Source organism: Schistocerca gregaria, chromosome 6 (genome assembly GCF_023897955.1).
Source record: "Schistocerca gregaria isolate iqSchGreg1 chromosome 6, iqSchGreg1.2, whole genome shotgun sequence".
Lineage (NCBI taxonomy): Eukaryota > Metazoa > Arthropoda > Insecta > Orthoptera > Acrididae > Schistocerca > Schistocerca gregaria.
Window position 1 is genome coordinate 406,978,491 of NC_064925.1, and position 20,746 is coordinate 406,999,236.

The 20,746-nt window shown below is 42.9% G+C and overlaps 1 protein-coding gene across 1 annotated transcript in view; it reads left to right on the forward strand.

Annotated features, from left to right (window-relative positions):
* The window catches only part of LOC126278348 (vacuolar protein sorting-associated protein 16 homolog), a 214,654-nt gene that overhangs the window by 29,574 nt on the left and 164,334 nt on the right, over positions 1-20,746 (forward strand). Inside the window, exon 3 of the mRNA XM_049978390.1 lies at positions 13,429-13,573. Within this exon, the coding sequence (XP_049834347.1) occupies positions 13,429-13,573 (145 nt within the window). The remainder of the gene's footprint in view (positions 1-13,428; positions 13,574-20,746) is intronic.

Genomic DNA, 20,746 nt, shown 5'->3' on the forward strand with positions numbered 1-20,746 from the left:
AGATCCGGTTTCTGTACTTGCGAATTGCAGCACTTTCTCAGTGCAGTGGGAGGCATCGGCACGTGCTGCAGGAAGCAAACTTGATGTCAGTGCTGACGAAGCCATGACTACTGGGGTAGGGGAGTGCAGCCAGGCCTGCTCAACTCCTGGAGTGCCCAGGACTAATGAAGAGGTGTCGGGCGAGGAGGGGTACCTGTGCATCCTGGGATGCAGCTGATTTTGGTGGCGTACCGTGAGTCAGTCTTTGGTGTGAACTAGGAAGATGCAGTAACTGTAGTGCTTGTGGATTGTCTGGCAGCAAGAGGTTGAGCAGTGTCTGTGGCTAATAGCCATGCTGGAGCTCGGCAGGACTCTTGACCCCAGTTGGCATTGTTCTGTACGAGCTTAAAAAATGTGTGACCCTCTGGGTCAGGAAATCTTCCATGTACTCACACATTTGTATGTTAAACATTCAGAAAAGGTGTTCCACCTCACCATTCAACTGTGGATGAAAGGTAGGTGCTTAATGTAGCAAATGTCATTGTGTATACAAAAGTCCTTGAAAGATTGTGCCATGAACTCAGGCCCATTGTTCAAAACCAGGGTGCAAGTAAGCCTTCTGTGTAGAATATCTAGGTGACATGGGCTTGCCAGTCACTTCTGCAGTTGCAGATGGATGACAAGTGGCATAAGAAAATGAGAAAAAGCACCAGTCATGAATAATCAAAAAGTGTCTAAAAAGGACCAGTGAAATCAATGCGGTCTCTTTTCTGAGGCTGTGTAAGGGCTGGTCATTGTGAAAAAAACGTGCACGGCACCATCAGCTGACCTGAACATTGGCAGCAGCCATGATGAGGAGTTACACCTCCCAGTCAATGCCTGGTCAAAACATATGGCAGTGCACCAATGGTTTTGTGTAAGAGATCTCCCCCTCCTGTGACCCTGATGAGGTAGAAGACCTCCCACTGCAGACTCACTAGAACTATGATGCAGGGAGTATATTCTTCCATTGATGTGCGAATAATAACATCCAAGAGGAAGAGGCGATGGCACAATGCAAAAAAATGCCAAAGTGGGTCCAATGCCCAGCCTGGTGGATGGTCAGGCTACCCTTGTTGTGTAGTCCGTATGACCTGTGGGAGCACTGGATCCACTACCACAGCAGAGACAATACAGGAACTAATGAAGGGGGAGCACATCCATGGTGTGCCTCACCTCTGTATCCAGTTGAAAATAGAACAGTTACCCCTTGTGGGTCCAGGGATTAGAATAGGCCCGAGGTATTCCTGCCTGTCGTAAGAGGCAACTAAAAGGAGTCTCACACGTTTCAGCCTTTATATGATGGTCCCCTTTAGCGTTTGACCTCCATTTTTCAAAATTTTCCCAAAGAGCTTACATAGTGTATAGTGTCCATCATGCGCTGAGACCTCTCGCATCCTTCGTCAACATGGATCTGCACTTCTGCTCATTCTCCAACTGTTGGGTGAGGTCACCCTCCTGGGTGCATTTTCCTCCATCCTCTGTGCAGTATCGCTTTCTTCACTGTCGACAATAATGGACTTCTTTGCTCTTTTGCGCATGACATCCAGCATGGTGGCCAGTCTGTTGTGGTGGGGCCGCCATGTGCCCTGTTGGTTGTAGCCCCCTGACCACACAGGAATCACTCTGCTGATGCCTGCACTATTAACTCCTCACGTATGCCAAGGAGTAGATGCCCGGGAGGGCCCCTGGTCGGAGTGGATGGCATCAGGGCGGATGACATCCTATGAAGCTTAGTACGTCATCTTTTGCTGGTGGTCAAACACCAGCAGTCTCTAAGAGATCAAGGTCTAACTTCAAAGCTAAGAAATACAACCACTAACCTCATATGTACAAGTGTTGATGGGAAATCTTTCTTCTCAATGAAACCTCAGTTTTTTGTGGAGCATTTAGAGGACAAGTTTGGGGAGGTGGAGAGCTTGTCCAAACTGCAGTCAGGGTCGGTCTTGATCAAAACAGCATCCTCTGCCCAGTCATGGGCACTACTTGTCTGTGACAAGCTGGAGGTGTTTTTGTTTCCATCACGCCCCATAAGAACTTAAGTATGGTCAGGATATCATATTTCACAGGGACCTTCTTTTGCAGTCTGACGATGAGCTGCATACCAGTTTAGAGCGGCAAGGTGTCCATTTCGTCCGGCGCGCCAACTTGGGTCTGAGGGATAATCAGGTGTCCACCATGCCTTCTTTTTGGCCTTTGAGGGTGATACATGACCTGAGAAGGTCAAGGTGATGATCTACCGCAGTGACGTAAAGCCATATATCCTTCCCCCTATGCAGTGCTTTAAGTACTGGAAGTTCAGCTATATGTCTTTCTGCTATACTTCCAGCGTCACCTGTTGGGATTGTGGATGTCCTTCACATCCCAATACTCCCTGTGCCCCACTTCCCATCTGTGTCGACTGTGGATTCTCCAGAAAGAAAGAAAAATAATGGAATACAAGAACCTGGACCGACTGACCTACACTGAGGCTCTGAGAAAATATGAGATGCTACGTTCTGTCCATATGACGTCAACCTACGTCACTGCTACAACAGCGGTTCTACCATCTTCCATTCTGCTGTGCACAGTTGGCTCTCAGAGCCGTCATACTCCACCAATCCCCTTTATGGTGGGGGCACTTTTCTCGCTGTTGCTCCTGCATAACCTATTTCAGGAGCCAGGAGAAACCCCCCCCCCCCCTTCCCCGCCAACCATCGGGGATGTCAGTCGTCACTCCCTCACTTCTCAGCTGGAGAAGCGTAACTCGTTTTTGGCTTCTCTCACCAGGAAGGGATCCCTTGGGCTACTCCCTTCCCAGGTTCCTACCAGTGGCCACAGCAACCACAGGTAGCTGGTCATAGGTCTTCACAGTCCTCCTCAGTCCCTGAGACTGGATCAGTGAAGCCCTCCCAGCCAGAAAAATCTAAGGAGCAGCCATAGAAACCTAAAAAGAAATAGTCCCCCAAGAACCAAGGCACTGCAGTGGCACCCACACCACCACTACCTACAAGCTCTGTGTCTGAGGATGAGGTGGAGATTCTGGCGTCCGCTGAGGACCTAGATCTTGCTGGGCCCTCAGACACAATGGATGTTGATCGCACAGTTACTCATCTGCAGCAGGTGACCCTGAGTCATAGACTGCCACTTTGAGTGTTTCATGCCTTCCCAGTCTTATGATCATGTAATCCTGCAGTGGAATTATGGCGGTTTTTTCCACCACCTGGCTGAGCTACGGCAACTGTTAAGCTTTACACATGCTTTCTGCATTGCCCTCCAGGAAACCTGGTTCCCGGCAATGTGAACCCCGTGCCCTCAGTGGCTGTAAGGGGTATTACAGGAACCGTAGTGACTATAATAGTGTGTCAGGTGGAGTTTGCGTCTGTGTCCTGGACTCAGTATGTAGTGAATTGTGCCCCTTCAAACCCTTCTTCAAGTTGTGGCTGTAAGGATAAGGATGACACAGGAAATAACTGTCTGCAATGTATATCATCCTCCAGTACCCCTGAATGTATTTGCTGTACTGATCGATCAACTCCATAAACCTTTCCAACTTTTGGGAGATTTTAATGCACATAACCTCTTGTGGGGTGTTGCCATGCTTACTGGCTGAGGTAGGTAGGTCGAAAATTTACTATCACAAATCGACCTCTGCCTCTTAAATACAGGTGCCCACATGTATTTCAGTGTGGCACATGGCACATATTCAGCCATTGATCTCTTGGTTTGCAGTCCTGGCCTTCCGTCTATCCACTGGAGAGAACATGACAACCTGTGTGGTAGTGACCACTTCCCCATCTTCCTATCACTCCCCCGGCATCATGCCCATGGACGTCTACCCAGATGCACTTTAAACAAGGTCTTCACCTCTGCTGTCACTGATGAATCTCCCCCACATGGTGCCATCGATGTTGTTGTAGAGCAGGTCACTACAACAATCGTATCTGTGGCGGAAAATGTGATCCCTCGTTTTTTAGGGTGCTTCTGGCGAAAGACGGTCCCTTGGTGGTCGCTGGAAGTCGCTGAGGCAATTACAGTGCATTGGCGAACTCTACAGTGACATAAGCAGTACCTTTCCCCAGAGCACATAATAACCTTTAAGTGGCTTCGTGCCTGCGTTCGCCAGACGAAAACAGGAGTGTTGGGAGAGGTATGTGTTGACCATTTGGGTGCCATACAGCACCTTCCCAAGTCTGGATGAAGATCAGATGTCTTTTTGGGTACCAGACCTCAACATGTGTCCCTGGCATTAACATCAATTGTGTGTTATCTACCGACTCAAACACAATTGCCGAGCACTTTGCTCAAGCCTCTGTGTCGGAGAACTACCCCCCCCCCCCCCCCCCACACCAGCCTTTCATACCCTCAAATGACGGATTGAAAGGAAAGTCCTCTCGTTCACTACATGCCACAGTGAACCCTATAATGTCCCATTTACAGAGTGGGAGCTCCTCAGCACCCTTGCACATTGCCTCGACATAGTTCCTAGGCCAAATCGGATCCACAATCAGATGATTAAACATCTCTCATCTGACTACAAGTGGCATCTTCTCATCATCTTCAACCAGATCTGATGCGATGGTGTCTTTCCATTGCAATGGTGGGAGAGCACTATCATTCCGATGCTCAAAGCCGGTCAAAACCCGCTTGGTATGGATAGCTACCGGCCGATTGGCCTCACCAACTTTCTTTGTAAACCGCTGTAACTTACATTGTGTCAGAGGTTTTGTTGGGCCATGGAGTCACAGGGCCTACTGGCTCCATGTCTGGGCAGTTTCTGCCAGGGTCGCTCTACCACTGATAATCTTGTGTCCCTCGAGTCTGCCATCTGAACAGCCTTTTCCAGACGCCAACATCTGGTTGCCCTCTTTTTTTGACTTATATAAAGCATATGGCACGACCTGGCAGCATCATATCCTTGCCACATTGTATGAGTGGGGTCTCCAGGGCCCACTCCTGATTTTTATCCAAGACTTCCTTTCGCTCTGTACTTTCCATGTCTAAGTCGGTCCCTCCCATAGTTCCCCCCTCGCCCCCCCCCCCATATTTAGGAGAATGGCGTTCCACAGGGCTCTGTATTGAATTTTCTTAGTTGCTATTAATGGTCTAGCAGCAGCTGTAGGGCCGTCGGTCGTGGAGATGTATTGATTCTTAAGACTGGTTTTCGACACCCGATTGACTTGGCTACCTCACCTTCGTCAGCTTAAGCAGAAGTGCTGGCAGCACCTCAACACCCTCTGTTGCCTGAGCAACACCAACTGGGGTGCAGATCGCTCTATGCTGCTGCAGCTCTACAGAGCCTGTGTTCAATCCCGCCTTGACTACAGGAGTCTGGCTTGTGGTTGGCAGTGCCCTCAACATTGCATTTATTCAACCCAGTGCACCACAGTGGCATTCACCTAGTGACGGGAGCTTTTAGAATGAATCCGTTGACCAGTGTCCTGGTGGATGCCGAAGTCCCTCCATTGGTTAGGTGTGCACAACTGCTTGCCATTTACGTCACACACGTTCGTAGTTCTCCTGAACATCCGAATTACCGTCTCCTTTTCCCAACCACGGTGGTTCATCTCCCGCATCGACGGCCCAGGTCAGGGCTTACGATTGCAGTTAGTGTCCAGTCCTTTCTATATGAACTGGAGTCCTTCCCGTTACCACCTCTCCTCGAGGTCCATTCATGTACACCTCTATGTTGTACACCTATGCTGCAGATTCTTCTGGACCTTTCGCATGGCCCTAAGGACTCCGTTAACCCTGTGGCTCTCAGCTATCACTTCCTCTCAATTCTCGACATGTAACAGGACCACAAAGTGGTTTACACTGATGGCTTGATGGCTGGTGGTCACATAGGCTTTGTGTATGTTTATGGAGGACATATTGAACAGCACTCCTTACCAGATGGCTGCAGTGTTTTCACTGCAGAGCTGACGGCCATATCTCGTGCTCTTGAGCACATCTGCTCATGCCCAGGTGAGTCATTTCTCCTGTGTACTGGTTCCTTAAGCAGCCTACAAGCTATCAAAGTGCTACCCTCGCCATCCTTTGTTAGCGTCCGTTCAGGAGTCCATCTATGCCCTGGAATGGTCCTGTTGTTCAGCGGTATTTGTGTGGACCCCAGGACATGTCGGAATCCCAGGCAACGAACTTGCTAACAGGCTGGCCAAACAGACTACACTGAAACCGCTTCTGGAGATGGGCATCTCCGAAACTGACCTGTGTTCTGTCGTACACAGCAGAATTTTTCGGCTTTGGGAGACGGAATGACATAACAGTATGCACATCTACCTGTTTGTTATCAAGGTGACTATGAATGTGTGGAAGTCTTCCACGCGATCCTCTTGCAGGGAATCTGTTGTCCTCTGCTGACTCCGCATTGGCCATATGTGGCTAACGCATGGTTACCTCCTTCATCGCGAGGACCCACCTCAGTGTCGCTGGGGCTTACCAATGACAGTTGTCCACCTCTTGCTGAACTGCCCATATGTAGCTGCTCTGTGGCGTATTTTTAACTTTCCCAGCACCCTGCCTTCAGTGTTGAGTGACAATGCATCAACAGCAGCTTTAGTTTTATGTTGTATTCTTAAGGATGGGTTTTATCATTTGATCTAAGTTTTAGTACATGTGCTTTGTCCCTCTGTGGCCTCCACCCTAATGCTTTTGAGATGGAGGTTTTTAATGTGTTGCAGAGTGGCTGGCTTCTCCTTTTTATTCTCATGGTCAGCCAGCCATGGTAATCTACTCTCTTGTTTTGATCTCTTCTACATGTTTATTGCGTCTCTCTGTGGTTTTCTTGTCCGATTTTGTCCATTTTAGTGTTTGTTTGCCCTTCTGTCATTCTTGTGGTTTTTTTCTTTCTCCCAGCTGTGTTTTTTATGTCTTGATTATTTTACTCCCATCCTTGTGGAATTATTTTAATTGGAATGAGAGACCGATGACCTAGCAGTTTGGTCCCCCCCCCTTATAAACCAACCAACAGAACAGTTCCTCCTGGTCAAATGATGGTTCAGGGCCTGTGAGGAGCCAGGACAGAGAATCTGCAATGTGGGATGAAAGTGGGTCTCATTATTATACAAGGACAAGAATGGAGGCCAATGTTCAAGACAATGAACAACTATATCCAGTAAGGGTGCTGATGGGCTAAATGGGGAAACCAAGGGCTTATGGTCAGTAGCAAAATAAAATTTTGCACCATACAAGAGCTAAACAGGGAAACCTCGGGCTTATGGTCAGTAATAAAATGAAATTTTGCACCATAAAACAACACATGAAATTTTTTAAGGCATAGATGATAGCAGCAGCAACTTGTTTTCCCACCTGAGTATAATGTTGCTGAGCCGAGCTGAGTGTTCTCAATGCAAAGGCACTAGGCTCTTTGGAGCCTTCTGAATAGTGATGGACCAGGACCACCACCACCCTGTACTGTGACACATGCGTGGCCAGGACCAGATGCTTGCTGGGTTGAAATGTGGCAAGACATGGCACTGAGTGAAGACTATCAATAAGCTGCACAAAAGTACCCCCACAGACTGCAGACCAAATGAAAGGAGCACTTTTCAAAGCAACAGATGCAAGGATGGGTGACAGTAGCCAATCTGGGAATAAACTTGTGATAGCATGCTACTCTCCTGTGGAATGCCTTAAGTTCCTGTAAAGATGTATCGGGCATAATAATAAAGCCAGCAACATGTTGTTCCATGGGGTGTATGCTGTGCTGAGAAATTTCATGACCCAAATAGACAATGGAGGACTGGAAAAAGTGAGAATCAGTGGTATTACATTTGAGGTCTGTAGCCTATAACAGTAAACAAAGAACAGAGGTTACGTTGGTGATCCTCTGTGGTATTACCTGTCACGTTGATATCATCAAATAGTAATACAATGAGGGACAAATATCGTAACTTGTTCTGAAAAATGTTGAAAGATGGCAGGTGCACTAGCAAACAAAAACATTAGCAGTTGATACTAATAGAGGCAAAAAGGTGTATTAACTGCAGGCAACTGTTATGATGAAACTTCCTGGCAGATTGAAACTGTGTGCCAAACCGACACCCAAACTCAGGACCTTGGCTTTTCACAGGTAAGTGTACTACCATCTGAGCTATTGAAGCACGACTCACGGCCCGTCCTCACAGCTTTACTTCCACCAGTACCTTGTCTCTACCTGTCAAACTTTACAGAAGCTCTCCTGCAAAATTTGAGGAAGTAAAGCTGTGAGGATGGGTCGTGAGTCGTGCTTGGATAGCTAAGATGGTAGAGCACTTGCCCGTGAAAGGCAAAGATCCTGATTTCTAGTCTCGGTCCAACACACAGTTTTAATCTTCCGGAAAGTTTCATATGAGTGTACACTCCACTGCAGAGTGAAAATTTCATTCTGGAATGTCAATGGACTCCAAAGATAGGTTTCAGCCAAGTTGATCTTTGAAAGAATTGCCCCCCAGCCAACTTCGTGAACAGCTCCTCTGGGCAAAGTAGGAAGTAACGATCGATGAGTGCCAGTGCAGTAATAATTACCTTGAAGTTATCACAGAGCTTGAGCAGACCGTACAGCTTCTTTACAATCACTAAGGGTATAGCCCATTCACTTGAGGAAGTTGCTCTAATCACTCCCAATGATACATAGTTCTCCAACTCTGTCTTAACATGGTCACATAAAGCTACTGGCACTGCCTGCACCCGAAAAAAATATGAGGGCGGGCAGAGAGTTTGAGAGTGATGTGTGCTGTAAAATTGCTTCCACAATCTAACCTCGGGGGAAACAGATCTGAAAGCTCAGAACACAAGGAATCGAATTTGTGACAAGGCATTTGGACTGACACCAGATGCACTGCGTCTAAATGGAAATACCAAAAATAGCAAAGGTTCTAATCCAAACAGCTATTGTTAACCACAAATTAAGTAACAGAAAGTACAACTGACCTGTGACCTTTGTTGGTCATAAAATGGCCAAGAATAGGAATCTGTTGTTTGTTATCACTTACCAGTTGACACTCAACATGCACCAATGGTGGGAACCATAATGTGATATAATTCTGAGAGTTGAGTAGGACACCATGGCCCCTATGTCAACTTCCAGGATTAATGGCTGATCCATAACCCGGACAGGCCATGAAGACCCCACAGTACTGACTGGCCGCCATGTCATCCTCAGTCCATATGCGTCACTGGATGAGGAGTCCATAGGTGTCACTGGATGCAGATATGGAGGGGCATGTGGTCATCACACCGCTCTCCCATCTGTACATCTACATCTACATCTACATCTACATCTACATCTACATCTACATCTACATCTACATCTACATCTACATCTACATGACTACTCTGCAATTCACATTTAAGTGCTTGACAGAGGGTTCATCGAACCACAATCATACTATCTCTCTACTATTCCACTCCCGAACAGCGAGCGGGAAAAACGAACACCTAAACCTTTCTGTTCGAGCTCTGATTTCTCTTATTTTATTTTGATGATCATTCCTACCTATGTAGGTTGGGCTCAACAAAATATTTTCGCATTCGGAAGAGAAAGTTGGTGACTGAAATTTCGTAAAAAGGTCTCGCCGCAACGAAAAACGTCTATGCTGTAATGACTTCCATCCCAACTCGTGTATCATATCTGTCACACTCTCTCCCCTATAATGTGCTAATACAAAACGAACTGCCCTTTTTTGCACCCTTTCGATGTCCTCCGTCAATCCCACCTGGTAAGGATCCCACACCGCGCAGCAATATTCTAACAGAGGACGAACGAGTGTAGTGTAAGCAGTCTCTTTAGTGGACTTGTTGCATCTTCTAAGTGTCCTGCTAATGAAACGCAACCGTTGGCTCGCCTTCCCGACAATACTATCTATGTGGTCCTTCCAACTGAAGTTGTTCGTAATTTTAACATCCAGGTACTTAGTTGAATTGACAGCCTTGAGAATTGTACTATTTATCGAGTAATCAAATTCCAATGGATTTCTTTTGGAACTCATGTGGATCATCTCACACTTTTTGTTATTTAGCGTCAACTGCCACCTGACACACCATACAGCAATCTTTTCTAAATCGCTTTGCAACTGATACTGGTCTTCGGATGACCTTACTAGACGGTAAATTCCAGCATCATCTGCGAACAATCTAAGAGAACTGCTCAGATTGTCACCCAGGTCATTTATATAGATCAGGAACAGCAGAGGTCCCAGGACGCTTCCCTGGGGAACACCTGATATCACTTCAGTTTTACTCGATGATTTGCCGTCTATTACTCTGAACTGCGACCTTCCTGACAGGAAATCACAAATCCAGTCGCACAACTGAGACGATACCCCATAGCTCCGCAGCTTGATTAGAAGTCGCTTGTGAGGAACGGTGTCAAAAGCTTCCCGGAAATCTAGAAATACGGAATCAACTTGAGATCCCTTGTCGATAGCGGCCATTACTTCGTGCGAATAAAGAGCTAGCTGCATTGCACAAGAGAGATGTTTTCTGAAGCCATGCTGATTACGTGTCAATAGATCGTTCCCTTCAAGGTGATTCATAATGTTTTAATACAGTATATACTCCAAAACCCTACTGCAAACCGACGTCAATGATATAGGTCTGTAGTTAAATGGATTACTCCTACTACCCTTCTTGAACACTGGTGCGACCTGCGCAATTTTCCAATCTGTAGGTACAGATCTATCGTTGAGCGAGCGGTTGTATATGAGTGTTATGTAGGGAGCTATAGTATCAGTGTAATCTGAAAGGAACCTAATCGGTATACAATCTGGACCTGAAGACTTGGCCGTATCAAGCGATTTGAGTTGCTTCGCAACCCCTAAGGTATCTACTTCTAAGAAACTCATGCTAGCAGATGTTCGTGTTTCAAATTCTGGAATATTCCATTCGTCTTCCCTGGCGAAGGAATTTCGGAAAACTGCGTTCAATAACTCCGCTTTAGCGGCACAGTCGTCGATAATAGTCGTATGTCAGTTTCCGAGACTGGAGCCACTACTTCTCAATCAAGTAGCTCCTCAGTTTCCCTCACAAGGGCTAAGTGCTCCCCGCTTGCCAACAGTGCTCGGCAAACCAGATGGTCACCCATCCAAGTGCTAGCTCAGCCCGACAGCGCTGAACTTCAGTGATCTGACGGGAAGCAGTGTTACCATTGCAGCAAGGTCATTGGACCCATCACTCACACTTCCATGAAAAGTTGGTTCTAGCTTGCAGAATGTGGCAAACACATTGACGGAATGTTATGAATATCAACATACATTGATTTCCTGCAACGACTCCTGAGGGGATAGGGTTTAGAGATAGGCATACCTCTGCTGTGTAAATTTTTCTTTCTTTCTTTTGTTTTTCTTTTTAATGTTTATGGTGAGAGGCTCTTCGCGTGGGACAGGTTGCCCACATGTGCTGTATGAAACGAGGGTCACAAAGAAAATGGTGTTCACTGTTCTTGCTTCTGACAACATGTTTGTCAATGTCAGCCCAGTGGCTTGTTTGTACTGCAGCTACGTCCTCTTTCCTCCAGCACACTAGGCTCCATTTGCTGGGGCTGCATACAGTCAACAGTGGTGACATTAGTCCAGGCCTCTAGTTGGTGGCACATGTCGTGGGAGTCATCAGACGACTGTGCACAGTATTCATTTCAAAATCTTTTTATATTTAGGCTCCTCAAATTGAATGACATGTTGACACATCTCCTTAGCTGTGGTGGAACAGATGATTGCATCTCTGACCATGGTGTCCACATAAAACTCCTGAGAGTTAGTTGTGACCAACCAACACTTTCAAGTAAGGCTGTGGAGCTCAACTGTTCACGCCTGATGTGACTGCTGCGACAGTTAGTGACATTGGTAGAATTCAACACACTTAAGTGTATGCTCTTGGCGATAGGAGGAGAGTAAACTAGACATGTCGTAAAGTGACATTGGTTCTTGTGGAGAAACTAATTGGCACAGTGAATGATATATAAATGGGGGTTTCACGATAAGAAAAGAGCCTTACAGTCGTCTGCATTGGCCCCCAGAACACCATGAAATGTTCATGAAACTGCTTCTTGTAAATGCCCCATGCTTCCGTGGATTCATCTTGGGGGGGAAAGCGGCAGGTGAGCTTGGGTCAGTGTTGTCAACAACCATTTCAACACAACTGTGTGTGCTTGCTTGCGTGCTGTTGTTGCAGATATGACTGGAGTAAAGCCTCCATGGAAGAGCCATATGACAGAAAAACTACAGAATCTGTAGTACATGAAAGTTTCAACCCTTGAGATTGACATTTATGCTCTAAGTTGAAATATGGGGAAATACGCAGTTGTAAAAGAGATACAATTTATTGGATCATGGAGTGAAGTCAGCAAGAATACAAGAAAGTAGTTTACATGTCTCGAACTGATGGCCGTGGAGGTCTGTGCATGCCCTTACAAAGATGCTATCCATGTCAGGTGTCGCTGGTGTATTGCTGTGCGCGCGTGGTGGACCTGATGGATGGTGGTTGATGGACAGGCTGCTCCAAGCACAACCATCTTGAGTAGTTGCAGGTGTGCCGTTTGAATGTTGGCACATTCTATGCTTGCTGTAGTGGTCCATTTTATGGCTGCTGTGGGAAGTAGGTGGAGTAACTGGCTGGTGATTGGGTGTTAAGAATATTGTTAAATTGCATAATTTCAGAAGTTTTAATCTGGATGTAAGTGTACTCAGTAAACTAACTTCCTGATGAATTTATTTAATGAAATGAGTCTGCTTTTTCATTCTCAGTTTGCAGCAAACATTAACTCCTTAATGTTATTTGTTTCTGGCAGTAATGATCGGTTTCAACTGACGAACTGCCTATTGGCTTCTGTCTCAGCTTCTTCGGCCGACACTCATCTGATGATTTTACTGACATTTCGCCAACACGTGGCTGGCATTGTCAGAGCTTCACCGTCCATTGCCGGTGGTGAACTGGATGGGTGAAGCTTTGACAATGCCAGCCACTCGTGCTGGCGAAACGTCAGTAAAATCATCACATGAATGTCGGCCGAAGAATGGGAGACGTAAGCCAATAGCCAGTTTGTTAACAAGTGGCCATGAAAGCCTTAACAATTTTGGTTGCAACTGAACTGAGATAAACATAATCACTCATAGCTAATCCAAGAACAGCACTTGTTTGCTAACTTTTTTTTGTTTTCCTTTTATTTCAGTGATACTTTTTTTGATGAAAGAAAAAGTCTTCCAGCCTAGTGCAAGCATTTTAATTTTATAACACTGTTTTGATTGTATGTCAGTTCCACTGCTTGTTCCATAAAAAAATAGGATTCAGGAATTTCATGTCAGTGGCACAAACCAGTATCTATGGAGTCAGTTCTTTTTATGTATAGGTGTACTGTAGTTGTGTTAATCAAGATAATGCTTATACTGTAATGTCACTGTTAATGTTTGTATTAAAATTAGAGGAAAATTTAAATGTGTTCCACAAATTTTTCAGGAAGCAAAAGACGCAAAGATTCTGGAAGCAAGAATATTTGCAAGCGAGAGTGGAACAGGTGTTGCTGTACTAACATCTTCCTATCGCATATTTTTAGTCAACAGTGTACTTGAACCAAAGGTCTACAGACTTCCAGAAATTCCTGGTAATAATTTTATTCTAATGAAACATTTTGCTGTGTTTGAAAGCAGTTTTTGTGTGTGTGTGTGTGTGTGTGTGTGTGTGTGTGTGTGTGTGAGAGAGAGAGAGAGAGAGAGAGAGAGGAGAAGAGAAGAGGAGGGGGGGGGGGGGGGGCGCAGTGGGAGACTGAGGTTCACGTCCCCATACATGCAGGTCCAGATTGTGCTAAGAAAATGAAGGGGAAAAAAACTGGAAAATAAAGATGATAATGAAATGCATCTTCATTTGATGTGGGTATATTGGAAACTTGTCACTTAAACATTGTTGCTGTGAACAAAAGCAGCAGAAAAGTGCCACCCAGTAATTCTTATGTTTGCATGATTTTTCTTGTCTTTAAGAATTAGGATGAACTCAGCTATTTTTATTTATGTATTTACTTTATATCTTTGATGTACCTCCTTTATAATTGTACTGGAACCATCTCTTGTTTGCTTTGAGATGGAAGACTGTGACTCACTGTGATTGTTGTGAAGGTTTGTTGCAGAACATTTTCATTATGACATAGGACCAGTTAGCAACTTAGCTTTAAAACCATTGGCATATAATTATTATTCACAATATTCTAAGTTATACGTTTTTTCACTAGCGGTAAGCAGTTTTTATTACTCTTGAGCTCTGTAAGTATGGATTGTTATCTAAATTCTTCACATCTTACATTTACTACAGTCAGTCAGTCATACTTATCAGTCTTGTTTTATGTACTATTACCAAAATGTTTGTATCGTTATCAAAAGTTTCAAGAAATGACTTAACTGTATTTTGCAGAATATGAGACACACTTTATTCTTTTAAAAATTGCCTCCAAAATTCAGGTGCGTTTTTACTCAAAATTAGTATAAACAAGTACGGCGTTTGATTTAAAATTGCTACCAATCATAAAAATGGCCATATAGTTGATACTGCTGGAATCCTATCTCTCTCTGGCAACATTGGGTTCAACATGCAGCAGCAGTCTACCAATATGATGAACATAGGTTGCAGGGATTCACAAGCTTGCTAATGATGTCTCCTCCTTGCCCCACCATGACAAACCCAGAATACTATGTAGCGTCATTCTGGTCTACAGTGCCAGTGAATTTGAATTGGAAGCTTTTTGAATGATTTTGTGTGGCCTTTAGCTGCCATTCTCTTTATTTTATGTACAATTGTACAATTTTGGCCCTAGGTCATTTCCAGATATCTAAAATGGAAGCATTATACATTGCATATGTTAGTGACACTTGTGATTTGGCATAGGTACAAATCATTTCTGCAGATATACGAGGTACATTATAACTTACTTTATGGATGATTCTTTCATAGTATTGGGTCAGTCCGTATGAAATGGTCCAGTGATGGTTGCTTGACCGTTTTTAAATATTTTAATTATTTTACATGTCATTGCCCTATATTTGAGAAGTTCAAAACAGTTTTTAAAAATAATTTATCTTGCACCTTTACTGGATGGTGGCCATTTTTATTTCCAGGTGTGCGATGATTTTTCAGTCTGCAGACATTAGCGAAAATTTGAATATCTCTGCACTGGGTTAAGTTACAACATTGCAATTGATGTGATTGTTTTTAGAAAAGTGTCCTCTACATCATTGTCTATTATACAAAATACGCTAAACTCAAAAATAATCAGTCTAAATAACCTCGAAAGTTTGGTATCAAAATTTTCAAAAATCCACTTGTTAGGCACAAATATAACAAACAAGGAGTGATTTATGAGTGTCTATTTTTTCGTATAGTTAGATATCATACACTACTAGCCTCATATAGAGCAAGAACACTTACAAATGTTTCCTTAATTTTTTATGAATTTTTGAAATTTGAACATGTTAATTTTTTGTAAAGTTTGGGGTTATTGTCTCAGGCGGGACTGAATATAAAAATATGATTTTTGCACAGTTTGTACACCTATATGATATCAGCATCAGTAAAAATTTCAACATTGATATCTGACTGTGAACAAAGATATGAATTTTTGAAAATGAGGAAATAATTCACATTACTCTACAACTGATCTTAGAGGTGTTGCCTATTTAAATGGTTTATTGTTTCATTGTAATAAAATTTAATTGTGACATATATGTAGTTAACACTATCACCCAATATTCATTTAGTCTATTTATTTTAAATATTAAACAATAGGAGCTTTCACTTTTGTTCTGTGGTAATAAAAATGCCCATTGACATTTAGGTTTATTGTCAATAAAGAAGTACATTATTGCTGGGTGTGGCATTGTTGTAGCCAGTCTGTTCTGAAACCTCTGTTAGAGTGGATGTACATACTTCATCGAGAGTGTAGAATGTGTTATGTGCTTTGTTCTGTGTGTAATTTGTAATTAATTTTGAGGGATTAACTGGAATGCAGTAACATGGATGAACAGTGCTCTGTTGGACAGATAGCAAGTGAAGTGTGTCACAAAGCAGTTTACAGTTCAGTTTCAAAAAACTTGAAAAATGTCAATGACTTTGATGAAGTTAGACAAACTGTGTTTAAATTTTGAGTAAGTTCTTTTATAACATCAGTGTATAAGTATCATGAGAAAAAATATATTCTAAAGTACAACCACATTTTTGGAAGAAAGTGCTGCGATCCATTTAAAGTTCATAAAAAGCCCATTAAAGGTTTGAGGGAAATAAAACTTGAACATTTGTCCTTGTTATGTGAGAATGAAACAGCTTCCCAAGTGAAACGTAATGTGATTCCTGGAAATTCCCTGTGCCCAAATTGTTACTAAACATATTTGTTGTGATTCCAGAACCAGAATCATGTAACCTTGTTAATAACATTTATATTCCTAGTGAGAAAGCTGTTAGTATATTGGACTTTGCTTGTTCTAAGTTAGACGTATTTTCTGCTTCAAAAATAATAAAATTAAGTAGCAGAAAAAGAAAAGCAGCTATTGAAAATAAGGTACAACAAATTTCAGACTAAATTAGAAAAGACTTGGAATTACGCTTTAATAAGACAGATACCAACATTATTTCTAAAGAAGAAGAAAGCCTACCACCAGCATCATCTGACACTGAATATTTGAGCTTAATAGAGAAATTAAAAATTAAATGTTCAGTGACAACTAAAGAGGACAAAGTTAAAATTTTAAGTTTGCTCCCTGACTCATGGTCAAGAGGAAAAAAAGTTCATGAATCCAAGGTATCTGTCAAATTTAAATGAACTTTATGTAACTTTCAAAAATTCTCATCCTGAATGCAAAATTAGAAGATCAAAATTTTTCGACTTCTTCCCTAAGTGATGTATTTTGGCTGGATTCACAGGGACACACTCCGTATGTGTTTGTTTATATCAACAGAATGTCAAATTGATGATTATGGGTGCAAAACTCAGTGATATAAACTACAAAGAGTTACTAGATTACAGTGGTTAAATCTCAGTAAGAGTACTTGGAATCTTTAATTGATAACTTATAAAAACTCAAAAGTCACCACTATGTTTCTAAAATCCAAAGTAAGTTTTTGAAAGACAAAAAAGCACAACTTAATGAAACTGAATGCATAGTGCTAGCTGATTTTTCAGAAAATTTCACATTTGTGATTCAGGATGCAATAGAAAGGTACCACTGGGTTAATGACCAGGCAAGAGTGCATCCATTTATTCTCTACTTTAAAAATGAGAACGATGAAGTTCGCCGTTCTTCAATTTGCATTCTAAGTGACTACTTGGAGCTCAACACTGGCTGTACATGTGTTTCAAAAGTATGTAAAAAATTACATAAAAGAACATTTTCCCAAGGTTAAGAAGCTGATATATTTTTCAGATGGAAGTGGTAGTCAGTATAAGAACAAAAATAATTTTTCAAATCTGTGCAACCACAAAGTAGACTTTGGGTTGGAGGCTGAAAGGCACTTTTTTGCATCTTGCATGGTAAAAATGCATGTGATGGCGTTGGAGGCTCAACAAAACGTGAAGTAAGTAAAGCCAGCCTACAAAGACCAACGACATACCAAATTCTCACTGTACAGGACATGTATGTCTTTTGCAAGGATAATATTAAAGGCATTACCTATTTTCTGATCAAGAAAGAAGAAGTGGTTCTGCATATGAAAACAACACTTCAAACCAGATTTGAAAACTGTATAGCAATAAAGGGAACAAGACATTTCCTTGGCATTGCTGAAAACTTAGTTCGATGCTGTGTAACATCAGAAACCGAAATTTATGAGGATCATTGTGTCAGTAAAATTACATCTCTGACTTTAACATTGAATGACATCGTGGCATGTCTGTTGTAGAGTAATGTGAATTATCTCCTCATTTTCCAAAATTCATATCTTTGTTCACAGTCAGATATCAATGTTGAAATTTTTACAGTATGTTGCTATCATATAGGTGTACAAACTGTGCAAAAATCATATTTTTATCTTCAGTCCCACCTGAGATAACTAATTGCTGCTGGTAGTGTGTGATATCAAACTTAAGGAAAAAATAGACTCTCATAAATCACTCCTTCTTTGTTATTTTTGGGCCTAAAAAGTGGATTTTTGAAAATTTCAATACCAAATTTTGGAGGTCATTTTGACTGGTTATTTTTTAATTTAGCGTTTTTTGTGTAATAGACAATGTTGTAGAGGACACTTTTCTAAAAACAATAATGTCAATTGCAATGTTGTAACTTAAGCCAGTGCAGAGATATTCATGTTTTTCCTAAGGTCTCTAAACTGAACATCATTGTGTGCTTACAAATGAAAATGGCTGCCGTTCAGTAAAGGTGAAAGCTAATTTTTTTTTAAAAAACTGTTTTGAACTTCTCAATTATAGGGTAACCACATACAAGATTAAAATATTTAAAAATGGTCAAGCAACCAACTTAATTTTTATTGGACCACTTCATTTGGATTTGACCCTCTTTTATACCACGTATGACCTTACTCCTATAACATGTTATGCTCATGAAATAAATTGTACAGGTTTTCCTCTATTTTAGGACCATGTTACTTTTGAACAGTTGTTGCAAAGCTCAAATATATAAGGTCCAGGTTTTAACATGCTTAATGTTCGGTCTTTCCCACTCGTCTTGTATAGAGTGTCTAAGGGATGCTGCAGTCTCTGAATGCTATACAACAATTCAAACAAGTAACATTAGTAGTTTTATTTCTATAAAGCATATTGACAATACTTAACTTTAATGTAGAAAGGTTTTGCAAGCAATGGATGACGTGCATCATAAATCCAAGTCCTTGCTATACACAATGTTCAAACAGTCAATGGATATGGATCACTACAATATGATATTGTAGTGTTCTCTGCTAGGCCATGCTAATACTCTGCTAATCCTGTCTACTAATGTCTGGCTGAGGCTGGCAGGAGCGGTGCTTATATTTCCTTCGGCTAGAGGGTGCTCCTGTCGTGGTGCAGTCTTATTCCGTGCACCATTGGCCTACGTCGTTTCACCGCCTTCTCCTGTCTTGCATTCTTCATCTTTGTTCCAGCATTTGTGATTACACCAGAACATTCCTCTCCCCCAAAGCGATGAACCGTTATTGTGTAGAGAGTGCGTGCGACCACAGTGGGAGGATGCAGGAGTGTGGGCGCAACATTGGGCTGGAACCTGTGGCTGCAGGGGATGTCAAGCATCCAGCTGTACCCACCATCCGGCCTCCGCTCTGGTGGAAACACCCTCGGAAAATGACCAAAAGGGTTCGCATCCACCTCCTGCTGCCATGGACCAGATGATGCAGGCGGCAACCGCTGCAGTGTGGGCAGGTCCAGCTGCAGCGGTACTTCAATAGAAGTTGGAGGCTCCGTCTCCATGGGGTCGTCCCACAGTGTTGTGATGACACCCTCTGGGGGCTGCTGTGGCTGCACTGTCCTCTGTGTGGTGAATCTGGGGGAAGAGAGACTGAAAGATCATCGTGTACATGACATAGGTGAATTTGATTCTGGTGGCAGCAGTGCAAGCCATCTGGACCTGAAAGAAAATAGATGCAAGTGCCAAGTCGACGGATGATCTGTCCTCAAGCCCACTGTGTTCTGCTGCTAAAAACCCTGTAAAACACAATATTATGCAGTGTGAAGCAATACTTGTGGCCCTCCTTTGGCACCAGATGCAGAGGAGGGTGGAGATGCAGAGGAGGGTGGAGCAGTAGGAGCAGTGTGCAGTGGCAACGGCCGTGAAGCAATTCCATCGGTGATGGTCCATCTCATGGGTGTGAATGATATGAGATGAGAAATGTTGCAATGCTCGATCCCTAGTGTGTGTGTGGAGCAAAGTTTGGCCATCTGCTGCTTGAAGGTTCTGACAAAAACATTCTGCTTCACTGTTTGACTGTGGATGGAGTGGTGCACTAGTCAGATGCTGTATGCCATTGTGCTCACAGAATTTTTCAAATGCATTTGACGTGAACTGAGGTCAATTGTCTGACATTATTACTTCAGGTAAACCTAGGCAAAAAATCAATGACAAAACTGAATTGTGCTATGTGGTGTTGTCGAGTTCGTTGGCACAAAAAAAGGAAACTTGCTATGTGAGTCAACCACAATCAACCAATAGGTCTTCCAAAAAGGTCCCGCAAAGTCTATATGCACACTTTGCCATGGAGATTGCAACTTAGGTCAGGCAGTGAACTTTTATGGTGAAGTGAACAGATTTTCTGCACATGCATGACACTGTGACGTCATCTGTTCTATTGGGGCATCTAGACCCTGCCAAGTACAGTGTCGATGCGCTAACTGTTTCATACGAACAATCCTCCAGTGTCCTTGATGAAGTAACTGCAACACTTCTTTTTGCAAAGCTTTAGGTATCAACACACGTGACTGTCCACTGTAATTTTGAACAAGAATCACACCTTTTTCTGTACAGTGAGGCTATGCTGATGTGCAAAGTATCGGCACACTACAGAGTTCTTTATGCTGTTCAGTGAGTGAGGCCAAGATGTGCAAATGTAATTGAGCAAAATGTTTAAATCACAATTCGCCTCCGTGGCCTGTGCAATTTCCTTATAGTTTAGCGGAAAAGACTGAAGCAATTCAGAATCCTGAGCATAGATATAACAACAAGATGCAGCAGAGGTGTCAAAGTCTGTGTCATAGTCAATTGGAAGGCATGAAATTGCGTCTGCATTTCCATTCTGAGCTGTCGGACAATACACAATCTTGTACTGGTATTGAGACAACAACAAAGCCCATCAT